At 37.1% G+C, this 15,866-nt stretch overlaps 1 protein-coding gene and 1 non-coding gene across 2 annotated transcripts in view; one reads left to right on the forward strand and one right to left on the reverse strand.

Moving 5' to 3' along the window:
* The window catches only part of FBXL13 (F-box and leucine rich repeat protein 13), a 197,175-nt gene that overhangs the window by 32,982 nt on the left and 148,327 nt on the right, over positions 1-15,866 (reverse strand). Inside the window, exon 17 of the mRNA XM_049777449.1 lies at positions 15,222-15,348. Coding sequence (XP_049633406.1) covers positions 15,222-15,348 — 127 coding nt within the window. The remainder of the gene's footprint in view (positions 1-15,221; positions 15,349-15,866) is intronic.
* LOC126029536 (U6 spliceosomal RNA) lies at positions 14,778-14,879 on the forward strand. The gene has a single exon (XR_007503017.1). It is a non-coding gene; the product is annotated as a U6 spliceosomal RNA (small nuclear RNA).

Below are 15,866 nucleotides of genomic sequence, written 5' to 3' on the forward strand. Positions count from 1 at the left end.
GATCGGCTCTATGTAAGACAAATACCCATCCACTGTGCTATCTCTCTGGCCCTGTCAAATTTCTTGCTACTTTCTCCCTTAAATTGTCTTATTGACTAAGTGTGCTTTATTGATGCCAAATGGCTGGTTTGCATTCAGTATCACTTACTTTTTATAATTCCATAAGCCACTGTCTGATCTATAATTTCTCATGTTACTGAAAAATTCATTCCAACACACCCAAATAAAATATTCTTATTCCTTTCATTTAATTCCAAAACAGGAGTACATTATGTTGCTGCTTTGTCATACTTAACAATATGCTACACCTGGCTCTGTGCTTGACAGTGATAAGAAGAGCATATATAGTACCTTGATTCATACTAGTTTCACAGTTACCTCATGCAAAGAAAGTGCCTTAATCTCTTACCACTCCAGCCTCATAGATTATACTGTTTCAGAGCAAAATATGGCCAAATCTAGTGGAGCTTTCATGTGTGACAGGAGTCCCCATGCTAGTCCCTTCATGCTAAAAGGAATTTACATATTCCCCTAAAGAAATAAATCGCTTGAATAAAAATGAAAATTAACATTTAATTCTTTGTCTCACACTTCTAATCAAGTAAGAATTATTCTATGGTGAGTTTATGCTATAAAACTATTGCTAAAGTTATCTCTTACTTTATAATCATACATCTGAAATGCACAAGTTAGAATTGTTCAAAAATAAAACAAGAACTATCAGTACTGGCTGGGATGTGAGAATTCTCACTGCTAGCAGGAATGCTGTCTAGTCCAGCCTTTTGGAAAACAATATGGTAATTCCTCAAAGAACTAAAAATTGAGCTCCCATTTGATCCAACTATACCACACCTAGGGATATACCCTAGGAACACAAAAACACAATGCAAAAATGGCTTCTGCACATCTATATTCATTGCAGCGCTATTTACAATAGCCAGAATCTGGAAACAACCCAGATGCCCGACAACAGACGAGTGGCTAAAGAAACTGTGGTACATATACACAATGGAATACTATGCACCTGTCAGGAAAAATAAAGTCATGAAATTTTCCTATACATGGATGGACATGGAAACTATTAAGCTGAGTGAAATAAGTCAGAGGGAGATAGAGAAACACAGAATAGACTCACTCGTTTGTGGGTTTTAAGAAAAATAAAAGACATTATAATAATATCCAAAGACAATAGAGATGAAGGCTGAAGGACCAGCCCAAAATATGAAGTTTACCACAAAGAATGGTAAGTTCAGTTAGAGAAATAACTACACTGACAACTATCATGACAATGGTAGCAAGAGAAACAGAATGCCTGTCTCAAATACAGATAACGGGTAGAGGAGGAGGGAGATGGTGTGCATTAGTGGTGGGAATGTTGTACTGGTGAAGGGGGTATTTTTTATAACAAAAACCCAACTACAAACCTGTTTGTAATGATGGTGCTTAAATAAATGCATTTAAAAATAATGAGTCAAAAAATGTTCAAAGATGATCTATATAAGAAAACCACAAACATCGGGGCTAAAGAAAGCTATAGAAGTAAAGTGCCTGTCTTGCATGCTGTCAATCAAGTTAGATTCCTAGCACTGTCTAAGGTTCCCAATCACCACTAGGAGCACTATCTGAACACAAGGCTAGAAATAAGCCCTGGGCACCAGCAAGTGTGGTTCAAAAACCTAAAAGAAAAAAATCATGAACAGTTAAACTAGTGTGAGCATATTATCCAATCTATAATAAAAAGAAAATTTCAATGGCATCTTTAAGTCTAAATCTAGGCAGAAATAACTCACTTTTCACTTTTTTTTTTGTTTTTGTTTTTGGGCCACACCCGGCAGAGTTCAGGGGTTACTCCTGGCTATCTGTTCAGAAATAGCCCCTGGCAGGCACAGGGGACCATATGGGACACCGGGATTCGAACCAACCACCTTAGGTCCTGGGTCAGCTGCTTGCAAAGCAAACACCACTGTGCTATCTCTCCGGCCCCACTTTTCACTTATTTTTGATAGTGAACTTCAGACTGGAGTAGCCAGTCTAATGGCAATACAGGAACAAGAGATGTCATCCTACTCATGTCAGACTCATACACAATCAAAATATAATTCATAAATTATCATGAGACATTGTTGTTGTAAACACAGCTTTATAAATGAGCAGCAAAAAATCTAAGCCATCTGGAACAAACAGGTCATCTATTGCAAATATCCTTATGCTAGTTAGGAGTTCAGCTTCTCTGAGTAAATGAACTATTGGTTTTGGTCAGAACTCATTTTTAAAATAGTCTTTGGGCTCAGGTATTTTTCAGATGAGTGACATAAAGAGTATCAGTGCCAGCTAAGCAAAATGTTCTATTTGGCACTATAAAGTTCATCTATGCTCCAAATGAGGTGGCGTGTTTTCAAAAAAGACAAGTGTTCCAACATTTTACAAACTCCTTGTCTATAAGTCTTACATATTAGTTCTGCGGGAAATACATTCACTTGTAGTTCATCACTTTAAAATAGCAAAAATTTTATTGATTTGTACCTGGAATAGATCAGGTAATACAAAGGTCACTGAGGTGCAAGATTTGTTCTCAGGGAGCACATAATATGGCTTGGAAGACAAGATGTACAATATACCATAAAAACCCAGTGAAAGAACATTGTACACAATATCATATCAAGAGGGATGATGAGGCCAGAGAAATCTGCAGAGGGAAGTTATGTGTGGGGAGTGTAAGTTGTCAAGAAAACTACAGAGGGAACATGATTCTAGGCAAAATGAAAATGCATTTTATACCTTAAAGCAGAAGCAAGTCATTTTATGTGGCATAATGGATGATGATCTGAAGTTAGTCTACAAATTTATCTTAAGGAGTAAACTATAGGGATTTATTTGAAACTTTCAGTGTAAGGGATAAAAGGCTTGTGGTGGTTGTACCCAGCTTTTACTTCTGGAAAGGTTGAAACAGAATGAACATAAGATAAGACAAAAATATTTTAAACTTTTATTTAAGTTTTTGGACCATATCCAGTGGTGCTCAGGATCCAGCTGTGTTCACAGGGATCACTCTTAGCTGGTGTTCAAGGGAACATACAGGATGCTGGCTATTAAACCCAAACTGGTCCCAAATAAGGTAAGTGCCCTATCAAATGAATTGGGGCTCTGGTCCTTAGATAAGGCAAAAATAAGGAGGAACAGTAGAGAGAGAGCATATACAAGGTAAGACGTTGGTCTTGTATGCAGCTGACCCTGGCTTGATCCTTATATGGTTCTCTGAGCACCATCAGGATAACTCATTACAGAGTCAGGAGTAAGTCCTGAGTAGCGTAGATTTGGCCCCAAAACCAAATAATAATAGTAATGGGGAGGAGAAGAAGAAAGACGAAGAAGTGGGAAGAGGAGCCACCAAGTTGAAGGGACAGTGTCTCCATAGGCCCAAAGGCAATTGGATACTTACTTCCCATAGAAGTGATAACCTCATGAAAATGTAAATTATCCACCTCCTTCAAAGGTCAGCCACATTGATGAAAGTTGCAATAGCACACAGGGCATTGCATGCAGCTGACCAAGGTTTGATCCCTAGCACCATATATAGAACTAAGAGTGATCTAGTGTCATATATCAGTGACAGCATCTTATATAATACTATAAGGCACATAGATAGATCAGCTTTGTTGCCCTACTGATGCTGCTGATCCTTTCGTTGGAGGCATAGGCATCATTGTTTTTTAAAGTTTCTTATAGTCAATGATTTTAGCTATAATACTGGTCTATATGAGATCTTTGATAGGGAGTTCAAAATGTTGGTTTCTCTCAAACTATTCTTCAGCATTTATTTGTTGGTATTCATTTAAGCATTTAATTCTGACACCTATTCTCTTTAATTCTGTTGAATATTTGGTAAGGTGCTGTGAATAAGATAGAACTGTTTTAGATACACCAACTAAAGGTCTTAATTTTTTTGTGTTGCCTCTGAACAGTCTTTTTTATTTTCCCTAATTCCTGATGGGTACATTTCAAAGCAGTCACCTTGTTTTGGTGTGACCATGCGACTTGTTGGAAAAGATGACATATGAGGAAATAAAGAACAATGATTTTTGCCCAATTATAGGATAAATATTTTGTAATAATTTAAAACAAATAAGCAAGCTGGAGAAATAGCACACTAGGCAGGTTATATTCACTGGCATTCCCGAGCCACCTGAGCAGTGCATGAACAACCACCAGAAATGTGCCCAGTGTGGTACTCAGATAAGAATAAATGCAATCACAAGAAGAAGCAAATATATTATTTTAATACATTAGCAATGATTGTGGGGGAAGGGAAATTATAATAACTTTAGAACAGGCTGATAACCTTATTCCTGTTACTACATTCAATATAGCATAAAAAAGAAAAGTACTTATCAAAGAAAATAGAATGAATGAAAAAGTAATTGAAATTTCTCAGTTTCTGAAAAATAATTTAGAACAATTTGTTATAATATACACCATTTCTTGGCTTTTTAAACTAAGCTCAAGTGTAAAACACCCATAGTCACTGCCCTATCAGCCATAGAACTAAGAATTCCTGGACTGTGTGGCCTCATATGTGGCCTCATACAACCCTCCAAATTTTTCCATATTGACACCTCAGTAGAAATAATGCACCACATTAGATGTCAAAGTAGCACAGAAGTCACTTAAGGTTAATAAACAAAACCAATAAATAACAGATTGATCAGCAAGCAACAAACAGCTTAGTAAATCTTCAGAGTATGGCTTAATGATCTCATTGTTGGATATGATATTCAACAATTTTTTTCTTGCTCTAGTTTCTTCTGATAATTTCATTATCACTTTGCTGTAAAAAGGCAACAAAAAGTAAATCATGGGGCCGGGAAGGTGGCGCTAGAGGTAAGGTGTCTGCCTTACAAGCGCTAGCCAAGGAACGAACAGCGGTTCGATCCCCCGGCGTCCCATATGGTCCCCCCAAGCCAGGGGCGATTTCTGAGCACATAGCCAGGAGTAACCCCTGAGCGTCAAACGGGTGTGGCCCCCCCCAAAAAAAAAACCAAAAAAAAAAAAGTAAATCATTTGTGCTTGCCCAAGGGGCAGGCTTGAGAGTGTGTGGGAATCCAGGGATTACTGATATATAGTGGAGGAATTTTATATAGGTAGTGGCATTTGTGTTAGAACAAGAAATGGCAGGAAAATTAAGAGCAACCGTATAAAGTACAGTGTTTAAATAAAATAATCAAAATTTAAAAAATAAAAAATAAGATTATTTTTCATAAGATTAAGTTTATAGAGCTGATACCTGCATTTATGATTAAATTCTTTGCACATCAAAAAGATTTGTATAAATATTAATACCATGTTTTATTCATCTACACAAACCTATAATAGTTCTAGGCAATTTAATACTATTCCAAACAAAATGTAACAGCCTACACACCGATTTTTGGCAGAAATTTAAGCTCTGGTATCAACATATACAAGTAAGATTGCTTTGCCAGTTTCAATATAGAGCGATACCAATTAGGTGGGAGCCCACACTCTGACCTCAAGCTGGTAACTTTCTTTTGAACTAAGTTAGTAGACATTTTACTCAAAACAAGAGACAATGAGTATAACATTGTCTATAGTAGAAATCTACTACAGGGGCCAGAGCAATAGCACAGTGGGTAGCACATTTGCCTTGCATGCAGCCAACTAGGATTAAATCCTCAGCATCCCATATGGTACACTGAGCCTGCGAGGGATGATATCTGAACACAGAGCCAGGTGTAGCCCCTGCATGCCACTGGATGTTGCCAAAAAACAAATAAAACTTGCTATACTTAGTGATGTAACCAGTAACTCATGTAAGACTACTGGCTAGGACAAGAAGCCTAGAAATGACTAAGGGGAGATCTAGTTCCCTTTGAAAGTCTACACTAGGACAGACTTCTTGTTATATGCTTCTTTATAAAAAAATTTTTAAGTAACATTATGCTATAACATTGTTTCATTTGTATATCATGGAAAACTAACGCAAATATACTTGTTGAAGTTCATCACTACAATCCAGTTCTCTTCTTCACTATGCAATTATCTCCTTTGTCCTAGTTTAGGAAATCCCTTTTCTATGCTAGTACTGAGTCACTGATCTTATAGTCTAAATATTTGTTTTTATTTAGTTCATCTCTGTTTTTTCTATATACCATATTTGAAGATTCAAAGCAGTTTCAATTGTCTCTAGACTAGCCTGCTTCCTTTTAAAGCCCATTCTTTCCATTTCTTGAATCTCAAGGGATAGCATGTTCTTCCTGATTTTGAATCTTTGCTTCACTGAATATTATACTTTATTTGTATGTGTGTGTTCCATGCAGATGGGTGGTCTCTTGAGAGTGTATCATCAGACAAAGACATACAGCTGTAAGCACTCCACTGCAGCTCAGAGTAAAGCTGGAGAAATGTGGAATTTAAAGAAGCTTTAAGTATTTGGCTGAAAAGAAGGAAATGGCATCAGATCCCTCATTCACTTACTAACTGATTTGTAGATCAAATATGAATATGCCTCCTATTCACAAGGCATTATGTAGGCATTGAAAAGATAGAATGGTACCACCTCAAGCCTCAAGAGACTTATAATAATGTAGGGAGACAAGTATGGAATAAATATTAAAATAACCATAAAGTATATAAACTTGTTACATTGGTGGAGCTATTACAAAATACAGTGAAAACACAAAACACAGTCAAAGACTATCCACCAATTCCAGAAAAAACTTGAGGAATAAGCAGGAATTTAACAAGTAAAAAGGGAGTGTGTTAGAGAAAATAACTTATAGAGGTGGGAGTGTAAGAAGAGCATGGCAGACTTGAGAAACTATGGAGACAGCCAACTCTTGTCTCTAGAAGGAAGAGGAAAGATGGAGGTCAGCTGTAAGTGAAGCTGCAACAGCCACCTTAGCAAAATGCTTGGTTCACCACACTTATTTGTTTTAACCTAATACTTATTGTAAGCAATGTGGAACTCCAAGAAGAAACATGGATAAGAAAGTGATAAGCGCAGGTCTCACTGTTGGGAATATTGCAGCAATCGAAGAACAGATGACCTGAGGGCAGCATCAATAAAACAATAAAATAAAAAAGAGATTCTAAGAAGAAATGATATTTAAACAAAGGCAGCACTTGCAGGGAGGGAGGTGACAGATAAAAGGGATACCTGGATTATAGCAGATATTGTTAGAATTTTATTTTGTTTCTATTCTAATACACTAGGTGGGTTTTTTTCCCACCCACTGGCGCTCAGGGATTACTCCTGGATCTATGCTCAGAAATAAACCCCTAGCAGGTTTGAGGGGCCATATGGGATACCGGGGATTGAATCCTGGTTGGCCATGTGCAAGGGTGATGCCCTACCTGCTGTGCTGTGCTATATCATTTCAGCTCCATAATTAAAAATATTTGAAGGAGAAGTATTTGAATATTAAAATCAATATGGAAACTACATGCCAATCATCAATTAAGATTACTTGGTTGTTTTTGTTTTTCTGTAATTAAATATGAAATAATTTATTTGATGCTAGTAATTTAAGAGTCATTATTACTATGAGAAATTTAAATAGATACTATCCCTTTGAAGAACTAAACTGAGGGATTGACTTGGTAATATAGTGAGTAGAGGATGGATTTGATCCTCACCATCTCATACAGTCCCCTAAACTCACCAGAGTATTTCTTAAGTACAGAGCCAGGAGTAACCCATGAGTAACACTAGGTGTTGACCAAAAGATAATAATAATTATAATAAATAAATAACTATGTTAAAATATTTCAGAAATAAGACAGTACATTAATAACCAAGAAATGACCTTTTTGGTTTTTTGTTTGTTTTGGGTCAATACTAAGCAATTCTCAGGGATTATTCCTGGCTCAGTGCTTAGGTACAGCATGCAAGGTATATAACATGGGTCAGTTGTGTGTAAGGAAAGCACCCTACCTGCTGTACTATCATTCCAACCCAAGGAATGTTTTCTTATTTAGAGAAACATCTAGAGACACAAAATTAAGTTACTGTGTGATATATTTTTTCTTAAATTCATTTGTCACACCCAATTTAAATTAGCTACATTTACTCCTTAATATTGAGATGTAGAAAGCAGAAATAAAACATATTTGGGAATCCCAAAGTTCAACATTTTTTCATTTGCTCAGTGGCTATCAACCTCAACTATTGTCCTCCCCCACTACCATTCTGCACACCCACACAAGTCTGAGAAAATAATAGTGAACAGATCAAAGCCTCAATCCCCACAGACTTCACATACTAGTGGGGGGGGGACTCCTGTACACTGTCTAAATATAAGCACTCATGTCTAGTATTCCTAGTGAAAAACTTAAAAAAATAATAAAACAAATGAGAGAGTCTTCTTAAACCACTGCCTAAGTACACTGTCTGGAACATGCCTCTGACTCATTTTTTCTTTCAACAATAAATATGGCTGTGACTAAGGCAACCTAAGCAAGAGATTCAACTGCCCCAACTGTGGCTCCTGTGGTCTTCGGTAAATGATAATTCTCTCAACTAATGGAAAGTGTTTCCCTACATATATAGAAATATAACCTCAACTTGAAATCATCCTCTCCAGTAGAAGGGTAATATCCCATTTTTTCAACATTCGGACAAACTTTTCAAACAAGCTACAGAAAAGGCTGTCCACATACCTTAAGATAGCATCACATTAAGTATTCACATTACTTCTGAACAAGTATTTCATTTCTCTTATTTAAAATTCCTGTCTTCATTGTATGTTAGGAAGGAAACTTCCTCTTTGGCAAAAAACATACCTTACAAAATTACTTGAGCAATGTTTATTCATGGATGATATAATATACACAATTTTTTACTAAAAGAGTGAAAAACATGAAATACTCTATGCCAAAATAATAAAGATATTAAATTATTTTAAAATGTATAAAATTTAAAAGAACCATTTTTCTCTTGGGTCCTCCATTTAGGTAAACTCTCAAAAAAATTTATAATATCTTTAAGCACCATGATTATAAACATGTTAGTTGGGTTTCAGTCATAAAAAGAACACCCCCCTTCTCCAGTGCAACATTCCCACCACCAATGTCCCTCATCTCCCTTTGCCCCCAACCCCTGCCTGTAATCCAGACAAGCATTCTACTCTCACTTATTAATACTGTCATGTTATTAGTGTAGTTATTTCTCTAACTGCATTCACCACTCTGTGGTGAGTGTCCTACTTATTATGCTGAGTGAAATAAGTCAGAGGGAGAGAGATAGACACAGAATAGTTTCACTCATCTATGGGTGTTAAGAAAAATAAAAGACATTATTGTAATAATGCCCAGAAACAATAGAGATAAGGGTTGGAAGGACCAACTAACGAGATGAACTCTCAAATTATGCATCTTTCTGGGATTCTATGTGTATTTTTGGCCCTTGTTCCTTTAGTTCCTCATGCATTTATTCACATGGTTTTCGGAATGCAACACCCATTACCTGTGCAACTTAAAGTGCTCTGCTATATCTAAGGAATGGATTTCAATTATTTTCTGGGCTATTTTCTGAGTTTTTCTACTTCTCAACAAAGTTGTCTCAAAGACGACATAAACTCAACATGGCTGTGTTTACAGTAAACCTGCCCTTCCCAGTGAAAGGGACAGAGAGCAGTGAGAGTTGTCTCCACATACGACTCCCAATTCTGGCATCATTCTTGAGTGCCTCAAACTCTTCCCTGTACTCAGTCAATCTCTGTCTCCTGTTGACCCTTCCTCCGTAAATACCTCAAATCTGTCAGCTTTGCCCCCATCTAATGCCCATTTCCTTGGTTCTAGTCTTCATACAGACCCTCATAAATTTTATATGAATTCCTGCTTTATAATCAATCATCAATACAGCAATTATTCTTATATGAATATAAGAGAGGGGAGAGGAGTTCTAGGGAGGGGAGAAATAAAAGGAGAGAGAAGAGAGAATAATCTTTTTTTTTTTTTTTTGCTTTTTGGCTCAAGGATTACTCCTGGCTATGCGCTCAGAAATTGCTCCTGGCTTGGGGGACGATATGGGACACTGGTATTGAACTGCAGTCTCACCTAGGTTAGCATGTGCAAGGAAAACACCTTATTTGTGCCACTGCTCCTGCCGGAGAATAATCTTTTTAAATGTTAGTCTGACCCTGTTAGTGTCTAAAAATATTAACTGTTCTATCATTGCTAGAGAAGGAATTTCTCAATTTCCTTTCGGGACCTTATGAGCTGACCCCTTCTTACCTCCACATCACCTCTCACCATTCTGCATCACATCCTACCCAACAGTGCAGATTTCTGATATCACCAAGTTTTTATTTATTTGTTTGTTTGTTTGTTTTGGGCTACACCCAGTGACACTTAGAGGTTACTCCTGGCTATGCACTCAGAAATTGCTCCTGGCTTGGGGGACCATATGGGACTCCGGGGATCAAACTGAGGTCCGTCCTGGGTCAGCAGCATGCGAGGCAAACGCCTCACAGCTGTGCTATCGCTCCAGCCCCATGATATCACCAAGTTGAAATGTCTTTTCTTTGTAGATGGATGTCTTCTTTGTTTATTTTTGGATTCATGTGCTCCTTCTCCTTTCTTGAAAAAGGAGGATTTCCCTGTTCTTCAAGCTAGGCTGTGTCCCTTTTCCTTATTTCCAACAAACATGACACTTTGGAACCACCTTCCCTATCTCTGTCCACAGAGAAAGTAGTAAGAGGCAGGGCCCTATTTGTTTTGCTCATTCAGGACTCCAGCACAAAGGACACGGCAGGCAGAAAAAAGATTTGGTGACTAAATCAGCAGTGAAAATCTAACTGAAAATTCACTAGAAAAGAATTGAGAATAAACATAATAGAAAACATAAGAAAGCCCCCCTCAACAAAGGCACCACAGGTCACATTTGCTCTCTGGTGAATATCCGTAACATTCCAAAGTTTAAATCCCAAATGTTGCATCTGTAGCCAAATTTGCACTTCATTAGACCTACAGGCCAAGCTGGTTTTGTTGCCTGAGTTGACATCTGGGCTGACTCATTTTAATCTGACTGTTTAAGGTTAGTGTCCACAGCTGTTGTAGCAGTATATTGTCAATCATTTGCCTTGGAGTTCAGCATTTAACTCAGAAGGACAAAGAAAACAACCTTCATGAAAGCTATTTTCCTCCACAATCTCTTTGGAATAAAAAATAGCATTTTCCCTCCATAGAGGTCCATTTACAACTCCCTTAGATTGTATATTTGGGGCTAGAGAAGTAGTAATACAACAGATAAGGTGCTTGCCTTGCATGTGGCCAATCAGGGTTCTATTCCCAGCACTCTACATGGTACCCCCGAACCCTGCATAATTGGATTTTGTGCACATAGCCAGGAGTAAACCCTGAGTATCACCAAATGTAGCCCCCACAAACAAAAATAATAATAAAAAGATTGATTATTTTATATTCTTCACAAGAAAAAAATTTAAGTGAATGGGACTTGAATCTATATTTCTGTTTTTAACTTGTCCTCACTATATGTAATGTTAATTTATGACACTATAAAATAAAATCTAAGTTTTCTCCAGTGCTAAACACTAGGATAGAACATTTAAGCCTCATTATTAATTAAAAACATACTTCAGGCTTGTGATAAGTGCGGTCATGGAATTATATTTAATGTACCTCATAATGCTACTTGCACATCTACTTCTTGTTATCCTAATCCCTTTAGACAAATGCAGGGCATTCTATTTGTATGTGTCAGAGAAGGGTTTTTCCAGAAAGAAAAAAAAGTCCTAAGTCTTTAATCTTCAATACCAAATGCTGATTTGGGAAGGTCATTATTAAAAACCATGTCATAACCTGGAAAACATTTCCACTCCTAAATTAAATAAGCATCTATGCCAAGAGAAAAGACTAGGGTAGAAGATCAGAGAAGAAAGGGAACAGGGGCAGGAAAAAGAAGGGAGAAAAGCAAAGGAAAGAAAAATGAGAAAAGTCTGTTATACTGGTAGGCTGGGTGGTTGGTGGGGGATACAAGGAACAGTAGTATGGAATTTACCTGGGAAACATTGTGAGGGAGGTCAACACTGGTGGTGGGATTGTCCCTGATCCATTGTATATCTGAAACTATGAAGGACTTTGTAAATTAAAATGTTTTCAGGGCCAAAGAGATAGCACAGCGGTAGGGTGTTTCCCTTGCACTCAGATGACCCAGAATGAATCTGGGTTCGATCCCTGACATCCCATATGGTTCCGAGCCTGCAAGGAGCGATTTCTGAGTGTAGAGCCAGAAGTAACCCCTGAGCACTGTGGGTGTGGCTCCCCAAAAATCACAATGGTTTCAATAAAATTATAAAATATATATAAATTAAATAAAATTATTTTAAAAATTAAAAATTAAAGGGGCCAGAGCAGTGGCACAAGTGGTAGGAAATTTGCCTTGCATGCACTAACCTAGAACAGACTGTGGTTCGATGTCCCAGCATTCCATGTGGTCCCCAAGCCAGGAGCAATTTCTGAGTGCATAGCCAGGAGTAACTCCTGAATGTCACCGATGTGGCCCAGTAAAGGAAAAAAAATAAATAAATAAAAGAAAGTCAAAGAAAATTAAAGAAATGAAATGCGAGGGGCTGTCCCATACAGTCCTGCTGTAGATGCCGTTGGATTCTATTCAAGTAAAGAGAAAGCTGTAGACTCATAGCTTCTATTATCTAAGAGTAAAGAGAACTCATCTCACCTTTCCCCTATAGAAACAAGGCTTCAGAGTTTTTCTATGTTCATCATTTATCAGCTAAGATCTAATGAGAAAAATTATTTTTAAACTGAGGAAATTGGATAGTGACGGGGAAACTGACTTTACAGATGGCTACATCTGTAAAGTAGATAGAGATTAACAGAAGCCAAATGGGATAATGATAATCTAGAGATTAGCAGCAGCAGGAAAACACTGCTGCTCTCATACCAGAATGTTAATAGAAAGACATGGTGTTACGGAAGTCCAGAAGTCAAAGTCCCTCAGAGAAAGTGAAATCATAGCAGGCAGGAGCAGAGGAGCAGACCACAAAGAAATACATGTGATTAAAAGATGCAAAGAAATGGTTTGCCTTTCTTTAGGTTTTATTATTGCTCACAAATACCTCACAAGCATCAATACAACTACTCTAAAAAATTACTATAAAAACTATATGCAAAAAAATTTGATTATATACAAAAAATAGATACATTTTTAGACATATACAGGCTACCAGATCTGAAAAAACAAGAAACAGAAAACCAGAATTAACTGGTCATGGGCCCGGAGAGAGAGCACAGCGGCATTTGCCTTGCAAGCAGCCGATCCAGGACCAAAGGTGGTTGATTCAAATCCCGGTGTCCCATATGGTCCCTCGTACCTGCCAGGAGCTATTTCTGAGCAGACAGCCAGGAGTAACCCCTGAGCACCGCCAGGTGTGGCCCAAAAAAAAAAAAAAAAAGAATTAACGGATCACAAATAGGTAAACTGAGGCAAAATATTCTTCCCAAAACAAAAGTCCTATACCATATGATTTATTTTACAGTTAATTTTACGAAACCTTTAAATTAAAAAATAAGCCTATTGTCAGTTTTAAAAAATAAATCTGAAGAAATAGCATATTTTCAATACATTTTATGAGAACAAAATTATCCTGATACCAACTAGACAAAGACATTAATATCAGAAACCTGATAAACAGATGCAAAACTTATCAACAAAATATTAGCAAATTTAATTCAACAGCACGTGAATTTAATATTTTATGACCAAGTAAGGTTTTTTCCAGTGACATCAAGGATGGTTCAACATACAGATCAAGGAGCTTGAGTATAGTGGGTTGGGTGCTTGTCTTGCACACACTAACCTAGGTGCCAATCAGTGGCACCACATATGATTCCCTGAGCACTTCCAGGGGTGATTCCTGAACACAGAGCAAGGAGTAAGCCCCGAGTATAGCTGGGTATAGTCCCCAAACAAACAACAGCACATGCTAATTAATCAATATAATACAATATATAAGTAAAAGGAAAGACAAAACCCATAGAATCAAGAACTTCTGAGAAGGCATTTGACAATCAACACACATGTGTAATAAAATAATCAATAAAATGGATAAAAAAATATATCTGGGTATATCTAAACATAATGAAGATAATACATTATAAACCGGGCCGGAGAGATAGCATGGAGGTAAAGGTGTTTGCCTTTCATGCAGGAAGTCATCAGTTTGAATCCCGGCGTCCCATATGGTCCCCCGTGCCTGCCAGGAGCAATTTCTGAGCCTGGAGCCAGGAATAACCCCTGAGCACTGCCGGGTGTGACCCAAAAACCACAAAAAAAAAAAAAAAATACATTATAAACCCACAGTTAAGTGTCAGAAACAAGACAAGGCTATATATACACCATCAGTACTTTTATTTAACATAGTATTAAATGTCTTAGACCGGTCATTAGAGAACAATAAATTTTAAAAACTCAGGCTGAAGGGCCAGAACAATAGAGTAGGGTGTTTGTATGGCTGGTGGCCACTCCAGGTTTAATTGCTGGCACCACATATGCCTGCTACGAGTACTCTCTGAGCACAGAGTAAACTCTGAGTAAGCCCTGAGCATGTATTAATAGGTATGACCGCCCCCCACACACAAAAAAAACCATGATAGACAGATCTGTATAAAAGAGGTAAAACTATTCGTATGTAATATATGATAAAGTGCATTAAAAATCTTAAAGACCAACAAAAATACACAATGATAACAGAAAGAACTAGTAATAAAGTATAAAAATAGTGTTCACTTCGGCAGCACATATACTAAAATTGGGACTCTACAGAGAAGATTAGCATGGCCCCTGTGTAAAGTATTAAAATAATGAATGAAACAAAAAATTAAACACAACTGCATTTATAACTTTATCCAAAAAATTAAGTATTTGAGGATAAATTTTAAAAGACAGTTGAGATAGCTACAAGACAGTGTTAAAATTTTTAAAAAGATTGAAATGAAAAGGCATTCCATGTATGTGAATAAGGGAAATTAATATAATAAAAATACCTATTTGCCAAAAGCATCATACAAGTTAAATGCAGTACCAGTAAAAGTTTCAATGAAGTTTCTTTGGGTATGGCCACCAATGTTTACAAAAGAGTATAACATAATCATATCACACACACACACACACACACACACACACACACAAAAAGTGTCAGTGAACTGCTTTTGAACATTTTTACCTCATCAGTAACTTTTGTTCCTGAGATATCAAGTGATATCAAGGCGAGGATGCGTGTAAGATATTGAATTCCTGTGTCAGTCAAATGATCACAATTTCGTAAATTTAAGTATCTTAAATTAAGGCAGCTGAAAGAAAATAGCATTTAAATTAGTTTAGCTTTTAATTACATGATTAGTGACAATTTCTTAATATAAAAACTATCTGAGAAAAGTAAACAGTATCAAAGCATGTATTTTCCTTTTCTTAACACAAATGTATACTTAGAAGAGAAAAATAATAGAATATTAGATGAAAGAAAGTTGATTATATAAAACACTATGCTATTTTGCTTTTAGCAATACAAATGCATCACATACATACAAAATCTGTCAGACAATCTGTCATACAAGTACTCTAATGAATGACCACAAGATTAAAAGTCCAGTTGCTCACTTTCCCCTTACAAGTGTTCTATGGAAATTGGAGTTGTTCATTAGTGGCATAAGACTCCAAAGCATAAGTAGGATCAAGACGTAAAACCTGGGGCCAGAGAGATAGTATGGAGGTAAAGCGTTTGCCTTGCATGCAGTAGGACGGTGGTTCAAATCCCGGCATCCCATGTGGTCCCCCGAGCCTGCTAGGAGTGATTTCTGAGCGTAGAGCC

This window comes from Suncus etruscus, chromosome 1 (assembly GCF_024139225.1).
Source record: "Suncus etruscus isolate mSunEtr1 chromosome 1, mSunEtr1.pri.cur, whole genome shotgun sequence".
Classification (NCBI taxonomy): domain Eukaryota; kingdom Metazoa; phylum Chordata; class Mammalia; order Eulipotyphla; family Soricidae; genus Suncus; species Suncus etruscus.